Below are 15,230 nucleotides of genomic sequence, written 5' to 3'. Positions count from 1 at the left end.
AGACAAATTGTGTGAATCTCATTTGTTTTTCTAATGTGTTTTCAAAAGACTGAAGTAAAACACAATTATTCTCGAATATTTTTACTATCAATTAGACTAATGAGTTCTGGAACAACATATGTATCCTCTGTCAAATATCCCTTACAAAATCTAATTTCACGTCAGTCAACGATGTTTATTTAAAAGGAAAAATTTATGAATAAATCAATAATTTAGTAAGAAAATAATATAGTTGACGTACCTGAGGGGAAAACCCAATGAATTTAGAAATTTGTTTATTCATGTGCCCAAATTTTAATCAGACGTCCAAATTCAACCTAATTTTTAGGGACTAAATTTATTACCCTTCCAACACGACACATTCAATAGTTTTGTTTTCATTTAAAACAAGGGAGGAACCAAAAATAATTTACTCCCTGTTTCACGTTATGTTAATTAATTTAATTAATTTTAAATTAAATTTAATTTAATTAATTTAATATTTTAAATTTAGATAATTATAATTCTTCTCATATTAATATAACGATGAAATTATATTTCAAAATATTAATTAAAATCTATATAATTTGATTTTAAAAAAGCAAAACGTGACAAGTACATTTAAGTAAAAAAAGAGTACTAGCACTAACTTTCTAAGGGAAGGAAAAAAAAAGATAGTGAAACATTATTACGAGGTAAAAATAATCGTATATGACTACTTATCAATTGAATAGATGGAAAATGACATTTTTCCTTAGATGAAAAATTCTTGTAAGAAGATATAGAATTCTAAAAACAAATTTGTGATTAATAGGCCAAAACCAAATCTCACTTATATGTATGATCTAGCTTGTTTCGTTTGATCCGTAAAAACTATTCAAGAACAAATTTAATTTTCTATTTATAAATTTATGTATATTCTATAACAAAAATTTTAAAAAGTTTCTACTTTCAGAGAAGTATCAATTACCAAGTATATGCAAATATTTGACGTTAATCCTAATTATTATTTTATAAACTTAAAATTATAAATCCATGGTTCTCAATACTATGTTAGAAAAAGCTAAAAGTTATCCATAAGACCGAATAGTACTGTCTAGCTAAAATGTAAATAATTTGTTATACAATAATATTATATTATATAATTGATAGAGACCATTCACATAGAACGCAGACCAATTTATGTACCTATTTTATTCTCAACTAACCAAAAATTCTCCAAAGCATGGACTTAATTAATTATTTTTGTTTTCTTAAGAAAACATTAGTATCAACTAATACGTTATGGCTCATACAACGTGGCTCACACACTCATGCAACTAGCTTTGAGTTATGACTCATGAAATATAATACCAAAAAAAAAATTACTTATTCCATCTTATATTAGAGCAACACTTTTTATTTTATATAGTAACTAAAAAATTATTAATAAATTGATTGATTTTTTTATTTTTCTCTTTGTTTATATTAATGCATATAAAAATAAGTTGCAGAGATAATTATTTTAGTAAGATATTCATGTAATATAAATGGAGAAAGTACAAAAGAATCATAATTAAGGAAAACACAAAAGTAATACCTGCCTTATCAATTATTGTCAAGACAGTTGTTAATTTATAAAAATTGAAATAATTTTCATATTTAAATAGGATAAGTGTCACAAATTAATTTTAAGACTTAGCAAAATAGAGAAAATGAGAAACCAATCCAAGGTGTTTTCCTTAATGAGTTTTCACCTATTTTTTGTTCATTTTTAAATGTTACGTTGTATTTTTTGAAAGTTTAATTATTTTTTTGAGATTAAATTCGATAATATTAATTTGACTATTTAAATAAAAAATTTAAATATTCAAAAATTATACGAAATAATATATAAATTTTCATTTTTAACCTATCAATATAATGAAAGGACTCCATAAAATGTTAAATAAAATTTTATCGTTACACTCTAAAAATAAAAATCATGGCAATTAAGAAGACAGTATGATTTCCTTCTGAATATGTACTCAATGCTTTGATCCTAATAAATCCATCAATAAATTTGCAAATTCGATTTCTTTTTTTTGTAGTAAAAATGTGCATGATATTATGGGCATCAATAATCATTAATACACGCCGTGATATTCCTGTAACCGTTGTCATTGAAATTTTTTCAAGAATCGAGGAGAAAAAAAGTAGTACTGTTAAGAAAATCAAATGTAGGAATATCAATTAATTATTTTAAGAGGTTAAAGTGAACGAATAAATATGTATCGAAAGATTGATTAGATTTAAATCAGTGACATTTAATACATTTTTAGCCTCTTATTCTTTGAACTCATCTGCATTATTGAGTGAAAGTTGCATTTGATTACTCCATTTTTCACATTTCTTTTCTTCTTTTGTTTTCTAATTCTTGTTGCTTTCTTTATTTTTTCTTCCTCACTTATCAAAAAAATAAAAATATCCACTAGCTGACTTTAACTTAGCCGTAATTTTTTCATCATCATAAGTTTTTTTTATCCTTTAATTTAAACTTCAAACAAAAAGGAAAAAAACACACTTAAAATGGAAATCAAACGGTAAAATCACGAAAAAATCGGATTCTTACATCAAGATTATCATCACCCTTTATTATTTTTTAAATGGACGATAATACCCCTACACAAATTCAATCACAACAATGCTTATCAAAATCAAATAGGGGTAAAATTGGTTATTTGACAAGTAGTTGTTCATGAGTCTTGATCATAAAAAGTCCATAAAAGTAAACGTAAGAAAAGGCGACTCTGTCTCTGTCATTTGGCCTATTTTCCTTATATAATCATTCTTCTCTTCCCCTGTTTTTCTAAAACTAAAACTTTCAGTATTTTTCTCTTTAAGAAAATTTATCGAACAGTTGGTGTGCATAAAATGGAAACAGAGGTGATGATGCAATCTCCGGCGCCGGTTGATTTCAATATCGACAGTGGTTGTACTACTCCGTACATGAGTGCTCCATCAAGTCCTCCACGTGCTGCCACGTTGTTTTACAGTGCACCTGCTAGTCCTACTCGGATTTCCCCTCTTTACGATGAATTCAATTGGGAAGAAATCCCAAAAGAGAAAGATAACCCAGATGAAGATGATGAAGATTTTGCTTTTGATTTCAGTGGGCAATTGGAGAGGATTTCGTTATCGGCAGCTGATGAGCTGTTTGATTGCGGAAAGATTAAACCTTTGAAACCACCTCCACGGTTTCAGTATGAAGGAAAACACATGGATTCTCCAAAATCACCGAAGAAATCGTTCATGGAAACATTTTCTCCTCGACACAAGAAAAAAGATTTCGACCCATCTGTTACAGCTTTACAAAAACAGAGCCGAACAGAGAAACCCCAACAGAATTCTTCAAATTTATCGCCTTTGAAAGTTTCCGACTTATTATTTGATCACGAAAGCAATCAAGAAAACACAAAAAAATCCGCCTCTGTTTCTTCTTCTTCTTCATCATCATCTTCCTCCTCTTCGTCTTCTTCAGTTTCTTCAATGATCTCACTCTGGTCCAAAAAATGGAAAATCAAAGACTTGCTTCTATTCCGAAGTTCTTCAGAAGGTCGACCAAGTAGTACAGAACAACTAAACAAGTACGAATTGTTGAAGAAAACCCATGAAGAAGATGTTAAAAATTCAAGCTTTAGATCAACAGAGAGTGTTAGATCAAGAAAAAAAGGACCCATTTCTGCACATGAATTGCATTACACAATGAACAGAGCAGTATCAGAAGAAATGAAGAAGAAGACATTTTTACCATACAAACAAGGCTTATTGGGTTGCTTAGGTTTCAATGCATCGCTGCAAGATTCTGTATCAAAAAGTGTCGCTAATTCTATGTCTATGAGTCGCCGTTAATACTTCAGATACTGTAATTTTTTGGGCCTTAATTTTGTTACTCATTTCATTATTTTCCTTTTGGAAAATTAATTTGTTACATATATTTCTCTCTGGAAAAATATTTTTAAAAATACAAAAGAGAGAGTGCTTACATTTTTTTCATACTTTGTGTATTTTACATGATTCTTTTTTGTGCATAAAATGTTCACTTCCAAAATCCTTTTGCATATGGTTTGTTGTCCCCTTTTTTTTTATAATCTTGAGTCATATGTTTTTCTTTTAAATCGAAAGTCTATCAAAAATATTTAATTTAACTCAAAAAAATAAGATTTGTCTAAATTCTATCTTTCACAAAACTCATACATGAAATTATGCTGATCAATATATTCTTGTTGAGGAGCCCCAAGTAATATGAATTCGTGTGAGGCTCATCTCTCTCTATTCTGGCACATAAATGAAGGGATCGAAGAGATTATGGCAGATCATGTTCACCAAGAAATGACCCGAAATTGGATCTTCGTCTACTATGCTCAAAACTCGAACTGAGAATCACCTTAGAATATCTTATATAACCCCATTATCCTTAAGGATAGAATAAGATCTCTTGCTTTACCCACAACTCCTACTAACGTAGCAAATTTGATCGCTGATATGCTATTCGTTCTAGTGATAAATTTAAAACACGATTTTAATTCTTAATTTAATTTTATATTTTAGAATAAATCCGTTCTGAAGAAAAAACCGTCTGTACTGAAGAGGAGCTTCCAACCACACTGTTAATAAATTTATGAGTAAACTTGGTCAAAAGTTTACAATAGTCGTATGTGAAAACGTCTTGACACGCAAGGGTACATATGAGAGCTTCACTACGATAGATTTAATAGTTTTAAAATGATTGATAATTATTTATTATTACTAAATAATATACTCCGTCTTATATTTTCCAATATTTATCGTGATGAATACTTTATGGATGGCACGTCTATAGACTTATTATCTGTTTTAAAATTTTAATTGTACAAAAAAATAATCCATTTTTGGACAATACAAGTGTTTGTATTTTATTTTAACTTATTTCTGTTATTCTTTATAGTATATACTTAATACATTTTTATTCGGATTATCCACATGAAGTCTCCGGACAATCAATCAGTATCTAGATTATTTTTTTTAATAATATTCTGCCCTTTAAATTTAGTGCATTTATTGAAAAATTGCAGGTGGTCATGTACTGAATAATTTAAGATTCTTTAGTAATTACCTAAGGAATATTTAGCATGATTATATTCGCACCAATAAATAGTTAATACTTGTTTCCTTTCTTATTATTAATAAAATAAAGTATTATTAGTGAAACTCCACTTTTTTTTTAGATTTAATTAAGGACGGGGTTGTCATTTGTCAACTGTACTTCTTTATACAATTTTTTTTGTGAAGAATTTCCATAATTAAATTACTCTTTTAGAATTTTGAAAACTAAATATTCCATAAAGATAGATTCAAAAATATAAACCTGTCAATATGGGTTAGCTCACTCTATTCGGGCTAATTCATATAGGCTTTAGTATTTTACGGGCCAGGTCGGGCTAGTCTATTTTTAGTGTGAGCTAGAAAATGGCTAGCCAACTCACAAGTACGTGGGCCACAGATTTGTCGGGCCAGTCCATTTTATTTAAAAATTATATTATTTTTAGAATTATTAAATTAAATTATAAATTATAATTTAAAAATATTGTCATAAATATCAGCAAAACAATGTTACATGATGTTAATGTTACTACTTTTTAATCAAATCCACAAATAAAATTATCTTTGTAATATAAAATTCTAAATTGAAATATTAACCTAATTGTTTTGAGTTTAACAACTCTTTAATTTTATATTTTAATATTACATTATATTTTTTAATTAATTTTTATTGGTCCACTGGCCGGCCCACTGATATTTCTCAAGTTCTACAAATCAACGGACTTATTCAAGCCATGCTAAAAAATCCTTTTCTCAAATGAGCTCCAAAAATCATAACCTAACCCTATTAAATTTCAGGTTAAGCCAGGTCGGTTCAACAGGGCTAACCCATATTAACGGCTCTACAAAAATATAGTAATTTGATAATAAGCCAATAACCAAAATAATAGACCTTTAAAAAGCATTATTTAAAGTTAATGTCTTTTTTCTCTGTAATCATTTAATTAATATTTTACATTAAAAGGTCTATCATCATGACAAATATTTTTCGGCCGGTCGACAACCAGACTTGTGCGGATTCATGTACTATTTATAATATAAAATAAAGTACACAAAAAAGTTTTGCATAAAATTAATATAACAAAGTACATACTGCTGGACTTGGTATCCTTGTTTAATATAAGAAAAAAAAAACTATAGGTCATTCAAAAATCTTAAACCAACAAATTTTCTCATATTAAATCTAACAACTTTTTTTTAATTCATTTTTAATTTTTACTATAGTTGATAGCAAAGGACGAATCATCTGTTGATCTATGATAAAAAAAAAACTACGCCTGAATTAATATAAAGTGGAAGCTTAGATGCACAATTTTCATTATGGTCCAGCTATTTCTAGTACTTGGCACAGTTCAATTAAGCAAGAAGGACCACATCCCAATTTATTTATTTTTACTTTATATTCATATCGTATGTAAATTAAGAAGTACCAAGTTGTTCGTATAAATAGTAAATAAACAAATTAATTAGTTGCCAAACGAGACCTTTTTTGGTATAACAAAATTAATTTTCATGCCATTACAGCTCAATGATATATTAATTTTTTGATTATCTACTCATCACTTTAATCCAACTTTTTTGATTATCATTTTCATTTTTAATGACTTGGTTAGTTGCTGAAATGTACCAGTGTCATTATTTTTCAAAATAAAATAATGTAATAACTAAGATATTGAAGAGAACTTTATGCTTTTTTTAGGGGGAAGTAGCATCATTACGTTAGTATAAACTTTTATTTTAGCAATAGTTAATTTTGTAGGGTAAAGTAGAAACGACCACCATCGTGGGAATCAAAACTTTTTTTTAGAAGAAATTAAATTCATTGAATATAATTTAGCTTTTTTTCTTCTCAATTCTTGGTATGTTTTTTTTGTGGGCTTAAAATCGACCATTTATTCTAATGATTGGATTAGAGAGTAAATGACGGATTAGATTAGCATAAACGGAGGTGGATGTAATTATTTGGATCGTATGGTGTTAACAAATAACAAGTGTCCCTTTGTTCATATATATAAAAAAGAACTTTGTTATTTTTATTTTTAACATGATAATCATGACCTTACAGTGTTTCTGTCGGTGGTTGTTACTATAATTTATGTTCTTCACAGATGTACTGTTTTTTTTAAAAGAAAAAAATGAGGTAAATGTTGACTTTTTATTGATTTTGAATGTATCAAACGTCAACAATAATTGTAATGTATGTTCATTCGTAATGGCTAAAAATGTGAATTTTTTTTTAACATAAGAAAAGAATTGTAGGAATAATTCGAAATTGAACTTGAGAAGTCGTTATTGTTGGAGGAAAGTAAAACATTGCAGAAGAAAGCAAAAGAATAAAAGCTGATATAAAAGAAAAGCTATGAAAACCTTATTGGGATAAGAACGGAGTTAAAAAGAAAATACTTATTCGCACCAAGTGTTATACTATACATACATTTTAAGTCATTAAATTTTGTGTCTTTGCATTTTTCGTTGCACAAGTCAAGCCAAAACAGTCTGTGTTTGTTTCTTTCTCACAATGGGTGTTTAGGCATTTATAACACTTTTTCGAGTCCAAAATGCAACCACGTGACTGGAACGCCAATTACTACTAATTCCACAATCACGGCTGATTTATTTGACATTCAAAGTCAAATAAAACTGACCCACCTAAGTCAATGTCACCCATATTTGTGGCCTGGGTCTTCATACGCATAAACAATTAATTTCATGCATACAAAGGAACAAAATTGAAGGAAACGACGCATACCTCATAGAGAATGAAAACACATTTCAATACAATTTGGAAAAGAAATTAAAAATTTTCGTTCAATTTCTCTGAACGCCGGATAACTTGATCTCGAAATTAACACGTAAAAGAAAAGAATCAGTTTGAATCTTGAACCAAATTCTTCATTCGCCACACATGTACAGTTATATAAATGTTTTAATTGGGAGAACCGCACATGATACAACAACAATACAAACTTCGTGATGTAGGGGCAGTTCACTGGTTGAAAGTGCATGAATAGATTAGGCTGCATACCTCACCCAGACTCCTTGTGTACGGGATTTAATGTAATAAACTGTCAGTCAAGTAATTGGTGAAGCAATTAGAATACCACCTTCGCAGCCTAACATTGTGTGGTGAATTTTGGGTGATTGAATGTTGTAAATGTCACTGAGAATCCTCAACACATTTGTTTGGCATCACCTTGTCAAATATTCCTGCATTTAATATAAGATGAAAAATACTCAGATGATAACTCTGGTCAATTCTAATGACCTATAACAGCCCTTGACCCCTTTTTCTCTCTTCACAGAGAAGAAAATGAAATTAGGAAAAAAAGGGACCTGATCCTAACACGGAGAACATTGAATTCCATTCTAATGCAACTTACTAGTAGTTACTAGTGTGCTACACCAGCAACATGTACTTCTAAGGAAATTGAATAGCAAGGTTGAGAACTTTCTCCAATGATTTGCATATCAGAAGAATCCAACTAATAAAACAATGAATTTTCTTTAGAAAAGTTACTTAGGCAATCATTCAATGAAATAGCACGGCCTTGATGATATAACAAGATAACTGTACATCTTTAGCACAAAATAGAAATTCCCATAAAGAACATCATTCATTGAAGTATAAGGCCATAAAATGACCTAACAAGGCACCTTGAAGAACCCATCACAGTGAAGTCCTACAACAAAAATTCAATATGGCTCCTTGATAGCTTCCTGACTGATAGTTTAGAATTCAGACTAGACAAAATCATACTGAAAACTCACCTCCTTTCAGCGAGAAAATGTTTGACAAAGATACACAAATCAATGCTTATACAGACCAAGCAGTGATTTCTCTCTCTCTTCAACTCTCTTCCTTGCAGCCTCCCTGGCCTTACGTGCTGTTGCTTCCTCCTCAGTAACAGCTTTTGGCTTCTCATTCTCCCTTTTCCTTTTGTTAACCATTAGTGAAGAAGGTCTACCTTTAGCAGATCTCATGGGATTTGGAGGGGTTGAAACAACACGTCCTGGTGGAGGACCACTTTGATGAGATACTGTGTTTTTATTTTCTGAAGATCCAGCACCCATTGTTGATACAGGTGCTTTCGCTAAAGGTTTCTTTGAAATGGACGTTGAAGAAACTTGAGTTGCAGCAAGTGCCTCTTCCTGTGTTACCCACCTACCTATGTCACATTTCATTTAATTAAACAAACTGCCAGAAAAAAAAGTGTGGGGTAGCTTTTTGGATCTCTGGAAAAGCAAATTTACCTAAAACATCTGTATAATAGAAGCCAGAGTTAGGATCATAGGAACATCCATTACTTTGATTGTAATAGTAGCCGGATGAGCTGTCATACTCCCATTCTGTTGTACAAACACAAATTTAAGTCGCACATTTAGCAAGACAAAATTAAGGCCACCATTTTGACTCAATCTTGAAGTAAGTGACGTAAATAGCGTAAATGTGGAAGAAAAAGGAACTCTTAGGCGACATAAACCTTTTGTGTTAATTGTCAATACAGTTGGAATCCACCCCAGCAATGTTAATTTCCTGTTTCACTTCACCACCCTTTGAATCCCCTAATATAGAAGAGAACTTTGCCACTAAAGCAAAATAAGCAAATTCTTTAGGACAAGATATTTTCACCCCCTTCAAATTTATCATCTGGGAAACTGAACAGTAGCATTAACAAAAATGGAAGAAAGGCATGATGCTTCATTGCTTTGTTCATATTATGAATTAATGACCTGATAGAGTGGTTCCCATAAAACAAGAGGATTAGTTAACTTTGCCTATTAATCAAGGTATCCTCTAGACACCACAAATTGCGATATTTCTTTAACCAAGTTAGTCACGAAGGAATTGCAAAGAACAAGCAGTAGATGCAAAACCAAAAACCAAACGACAAGAATTAAATAACCAATGCCAGAAATTATTTCTTTGTACACAACAACAACAAACAACAACATCCCTAGTATAATCCCACAGGTGGGGCCTAGGGAGAGTAGAGTGTACTCAGACCTTACCCTACCTTGTGAGGGTAGGGAGGTTTCCGATGGAGCTTGGGCCAAGAAGAGATGAAAAGAAAGCAGTAATAACAAGAAGATAAAACGATAAACGAAATGGAAGAAATCGTTTTCTTTGCATATGAAAGTTAAAAGACTTGTATAACCTAAAATATCTGCAATCCAGATAATTAAGTGGGAGAACTGAGATATTGTCAAATGATAGTTTAACTCATATTCAATTTAACTTGGTAAAAGTTTTTATCTCAAAATTGACAAATGAATACAAACTATAAGCACTCATGAGATATCTCTAGTTTATAACCAACTCCTTTTGTTCGGAAAAAGAACTCTATTTAAAACAAATTGAAAGACAATGTTTCTAATCAGAGTCCACACAATTATAACCAAATAGTAAAAGGTATAATGTCACAGGACAGCAAAGAAATTGAACACCTTCTGATACAGCAGATCCCTTGGTAGTCGCTTGACCATTATCATGAGTAGCCAGGGCCTGTATATTGGTACTTCTGGCTTCTTTTACTCGAGCCATGTCCTTATCATAGCTGCGTTGAGCTTTCTGGTCAATAAAAAAAAGACATAATTAAGCAATAACATTTTTGTTCATTCACAGTCACCATCATTTAATCCATTTCTTCTTTAAACTATAAAACAAGTCAAAAAGACGATGGATGAAATTATGTAAAAAAAAAAAAAAAAATTAATAATTCTATTCGTGGAAGTTTAAGAGAACCTATGTAATAAGATCATGTTAAGTGTTGCACTCTGAGATATCTTAGGAAGTTAGGATAAAATAAGTTGGTACAACAGCATATTTTGAGCAGCTATATAACCTGCAAATTAGACAATTAAAGAAGAATAGCCAGCAAAGACATTTTCTCTAGTAAATGAAATTACACTAATCTCCAAAGCTGCTCAGCATATCACACCTGATGGAGGAGGAATTGCAGTAATGGTACTTGGGAGAAATTTGACTTAATAATTTTTCAAAACAGATAATCTTTTAGTAAGGTAAGTATTTTAGAACTTAAATGTAATTACAAACAGAAACATCAACAGATTTACACACATATATTACAAACCCTTCATAACCGTTTTAATTTCTTTAGGATGGTAAATACTAACATCATAATATTAAGCCACAGATACTATCGGTTGTCATCAGAGAATTGAAGTAACTCGTCATAAATGTGTGAACTTATATATGAACATAAATACCAATACAATAGAACTTACCGCTTCAATTTGCTCCAGAGCACGGGCTGCTTCTTTTAACTCTTTATCTTTTGTAGCTTTCTCTTGTCGCATTGTGTTAAGCCTATTGCCCACACTTTCCTTGTGGCGCGTACCAAGTTCATGGTTCCTAATGCTCGTAGGATTGTTCGATATGAAGATTTTGCAGAAATCACACCATTTATTTCCTTGGCTAACCCAAAACTGTACAATGAGAAAAACATGAAACAGGCATATTTATAAAATTGTAAGTTCATCACAAGAAAGTAAACATCAGTATAATTATCTTGGGTTCTGTAATCAGAAATCGGAGGGAAAGGACGAAGAATCTGTATACAGAAAAGTAACAGGTTGAGGAAACAAGAAATATGCAAAATACAATGACAGAAGGCTGGAAATTCTATTACAGTAATAAAAAGGTAGAGCAGCACTAAATCAAAAACAAAAGCAAATCCAACTAAAAGATGATTGAAGAATCAAAAGACTTTGTAATGGATGGAATGAAATTGTTGTAGGTATTTAACTTCCAAATGTTCATAGCTAAATCTGAATACCAGAAACTACACTAACAGCTAATTTTTAAAAATCCCTCCACCACCACACATCCACAAAAAAATATGAATATTGCATTTGATTTCTACAATATAAGAAAGTTGAAAGATCATGACCCTGCAAATTAATCCGAAATCCTACTCTATCACCAATCATACTTATCCAGCACAACTCAAAGAACCCGTGAAATGGAAATCTAGACAATATAGATGATATGAGACATGAAGACAGATACATAAACACATTACACTTAGCAAATGTACAATGAAATAAGCATGAAGAAGGAAGCACGATAAGCAACCCCAGAGAAAGATAATCATCATGTGATAGAACTTCAAATTGAAATCATAAACTCTACATCAATTCAACAGTGGTCTATGTTCTTTGAAAGAGGGTTTCACATTATTTGATCTGTCGCTCAACTAAAGATTACCAACTCACAAATTTGAATCATTTTACCAAATTGAGCCCATCTCACAAGTGATCAAAAATTGAAACAGTTGATCATCAATCAGGAGTACATAAAAGTAACCACAAATAACCCATTCCTAACATCTAGTCTAGTTAGAATTAGCAGGAATTCCCAAGTAGAAATAAAGGGGGGGAAAAGTCATTTTTTGAAGTTGCTAGCCAAAAAAATGGAAGATTAGCAGAGCGATACCTCAGTCATGGCTGCAACAGATACACGAATGGATTGAATGAAAGGAGAAGACGGCGATTCTCAAGCTCAAATCTGTTTCCTATTCAAAATCAACGGCCTTTTCTTCTAAACCCTAATTTTGAATCAAAGAAGTAGAACCAAATTGAGGAACAAAAAATAAATAAAAAAGAACTCGGATTCGGGCCCACCCGATCCGCTTTGAGATATTTGTTTGTTTAGTTAGTGCTGAAGAAAAAGGAGATTCAGTGTTATATAAAACATAGAATCTTTAGATATAAAATTTAATCGACCTTCACAATCTAAATAAATTCTTTTTGGAACCCAAAATAACCCGCAGCTATTATAATCTTCGTCATTATTTTTATTTTTCTGGAAATATTTTATGCTCATCGAATAAACTTTAAATAAAAAAATATAATTCTTAATTATATTTATTTTTAAATTGATATGTCATAGTAAATTTATACGAAAATGATTAATTAATCTTTGTTAATTAATTAATCAAAAATATAATAAGTAAAAAAGAAAAATTCGGTTTATCAAAACGAACAAGTATGGGCTTGTTTGCAACATTTGCGAAACTACGTGGACTTATTTGCTCTTCTGCTGTAAGTTCTTCCACCCCCGCCCCCACTCCCACCCACTCGTCGTCAAATATGAATTGGCTTGATTGACATTGCCGCCGGTGGCTGCAAAACCCTGTCGGTCTTCTCCGGCAAAGTGGACCTTCAATCTCCTTCTCTGTTAACAATGGATCAATCTTTTCTGCTGATGCTAACAAATCTTCTTCACCTCCACAACCACCTTGACCCCACCACCTCTCTTCTCTCCGATTCCACATCATCCTACTCTTCCTCCGTCGCTTCACCCACCTCCCCTACTTCCCTCCTCACCTCCACCTCCGCCGCACCTCTCCTCTTCTTCACCATCGCATCCGTTCTCTCCTATCTCGCTACTCACCCACACAAGAAAAAACCTAAAACTTCAACTTCTTCACCTAACAACAACCCCTCTTCACCATCGCCGGCAGCCGCCGAATTCTCCGTCTCTGCTTTTCGTGCCCTCTCCACTGAACATATTTGGGCTATGGAAGCTCCTCTCCGTGACGCTCAGTGGCGTTCCCTTTACGGACTATCGTATCCCGTTTTCACCACAGTTGTTGATAAGCTGAAACCCTACATTACCCAGTCTCAACTCTCTCTACCTTCTGATTACGCCGTTGCTATGGTACTTTCTAGACTCTTCCACGGCTATTCTGCTAAAAACCTAGCTACCCGTTATGGTCTTGAACCTTACCTGATCTCGAAAATTACTAACATGGTCACCCGCCTCTTGGCTACTAAGCTTTACCCGGAGTTTATCAAGATTCCGGTGAGTCGACGGCGTCTTGTGGAGACCACTCAGGGGTTTCAAGAACTGACTTCACTCCCCAATATATGTGGAGCTATTGATGGAACGGCCGTGAGGTTGCAGCATCTTCCGTCGGAAACCGTAAACTCGTCTATGTACTATAGCCGATATGGGTTCCCATCCGTATTGCTTCAGGTTGTTGCTGATCACAAGAAGATCTTTTGGGATGTTTGTGTGAAAGCCCCAGGTGGATTTGATGATGCAACGCATTTTAGAGACAGTCTTTTGTATAATAGGTTGATTTCTGGTGATATTGTTTGGGACAAAGGGGTTAATGTTAGAGGAGAACATGTGAGGCCATACATTGTTGGGGATTGGTGTTTTCCATTGTTGTCGTTTTTGCTGACTCCATTTTCTGGGAATAGGACTGGCTCACCTGCTGAGAATGCCTATGATGAAGCCTTGTTTAAGGGGAGGAAGATGGTTGAGGAAGCTATAGGTTTGTTGAAAGGAAGGTGGAAAATTCTTCAGAATTTGAATGTGGGACTAAGCCATGCACCCCAAACTATTGTTGCATGTTGTGTATTGCACAACTTGTGTCAGATTGCAAGGGAGCCAGAGCCAGAGCTTTGGAGGGAGCCGGAAGAGAATGGTTCCCCTCCAAGGGTGTTAGAAAATGAGAAATCTTTCTATTATTATGGTGGAAGCGCGAGGCAGGCCTTGGCTGATGACCTATATCAACGGCTCTCTTCAAGATGAGTGAAGTTTCCTGGAGGATGCTTGGTTTGATGTAAGGATAATATAACTTGTTAAATCTAGCTTTTGGTTCATGGTAGCTGATATTGCTCTTTGACAAGGAGTAGCAATGTACTGAAATATTGTTGTAGTCTAGTTGGCAACCTTAAAAGCACCTCAATATTTACAGTAGATTGCTTCCAGTGTGGAATAACTCTCTGCTGCTTTCGAACTCTGCTATCTGAAAGAAATAGAAAGATTTACTTGTCTCTGATTGATATGAGCACATATGCATCCGCTGCTTGTCGTATCATCTCTCTTTGTTCAGCTACTCAATTTCACCTTATTATGCCTATCATGACCTTTTAGCTATCTATATTTTTGTATTTTTCCTGACCTAATTTAGAAGGCAGCGCATCCCGAGTCATCGATCATACATAGGATTGAGAGATAGAATCATACATTGATGAGTCATTTTATGAAATCTGGAGTAGTAAATCATACATTGATTTATCATTTTATGAAATCTGGAGTAGTCTTCTTCTTCTTCTTCTTCCAATGAGCCAATGTAGATACTGAAATTAGGAAAATATAGTGCAATTGAGCTTTA

The 15,230-nt window shown here is 32.6% G+C and overlaps 3 protein-coding genes across 4 annotated transcripts; 2 read left to right on the top strand and 1 right to left on the bottom strand.

Annotated features, from left to right (window-relative positions):
- Positions 1-2,744: 2,744 nt before the first annotated feature.
- On the top strand, positions 2,745-3,993 carry LOC101262366 (protein gar2-like). Its single transcript, XM_010316965.4, has one exon. The coding sequence runs from the start codon at positions 2,872-2,874 to the stop codon at positions 3,847-3,849; it is 978 nt and encodes a 325-aa protein (XP_010315267.1). The 5' UTR covers positions 2,745-2,871; the 3' UTR covers positions 3,850-3,993.
- A 3,839-nt stretch (positions 3,994-7,832) lies between these two features.
- Positions 7,833-12,831, bottom strand: LOC101247074 (zinc finger protein ZOP1). Of its 2 annotated transcripts, none has more exons than XM_004230757.5 (6): positions 12,536-12,831; positions 11,326-11,526; positions 10,525-10,648; positions 9,331-9,426; positions 8,848-9,245; positions 7,833-8,286 (listed from the first exon to the last, which is right to left on the bottom strand). In XM_004230757.5, exons 1-5 carry the CDS (start codon positions 12,542-12,544, stop codon positions 8,887-8,889), a joined length of 789 nt encoding a protein of 262 aa, XP_004230805.1. In that variant the 5' UTR covers positions 12,545-12,831; the 3' UTR covers positions 7,833-8,286; positions 8,848-8,886. The 2 variants fall into 2 exon arrangements, with proteins under 2 accessions (XP_004230805.1, XP_019067451.1); XM_019211906.3 differs by lacking the exon at positions 7,833-8,286 and adding an exon at positions 8,608-8,759.
- Positions 12,832-13,079: 248 nt separating this feature from the next.
- LOC101246769 (protein ANTAGONIST OF LIKE HETEROCHROMATIN PROTEIN 1) lies at positions 13,080-14,894 on the top strand. Its single transcript, XM_010316964.4, has one exon. The coding sequence runs from the start codon at positions 13,286-13,288 to the stop codon at positions 14,642-14,644; it is 1,359 nt and encodes a 452-aa protein (XP_010315266.1). The 5' UTR covers positions 13,080-13,285; the 3' UTR covers positions 14,645-14,894.
- The last annotated feature ends 336 nt before the right edge of the window (positions 14,895-15,230 follow it).

Source organism: Solanum lycopersicum, chromosome 1 (genome assembly GCF_036512215.1).
Source record: "Solanum lycopersicum chromosome 1, SLM_r2.1".
Classification (NCBI taxonomy): Eukaryota; Viridiplantae; Streptophyta; class Magnoliopsida; order Solanales; family Solanaceae; genus Solanum; species Solanum lycopersicum.
This window is presented reverse-complemented; position numbering and strand designations above follow the sequence as displayed.

Coding starts and splice junctions, on each gene's coding strand:
- LOC101247074 (XM_004230757.5), bottom strand. Junction 10,649..11,325: donor CTCTGGAGCAAATTGAAGCG/GTAAGTTCTATT, acceptor TTTATTGACCAG/AAAGCTCAACGCAGCTATGA. Junction 9,427..10,524: donor GGGATCTGCTGTATCAGAAG/GTGTTCAATTTC, acceptor TTTGTACAACAG/AATGGGAGTATGACAGCTCA.
- LOC101262366 (XM_010316965.4), top strand. CDS start 2,872: ATGGAAACAGAGGTGATGATGCAATCTCCGGCGCCGGTTGATTTCAAT.
- LOC101246769 (XM_010316964.4), top strand. CDS start 13,286: ATGGATCAATCTTTTCTGCTGATGCTAACAAATCTTCTTCACCTCCAC.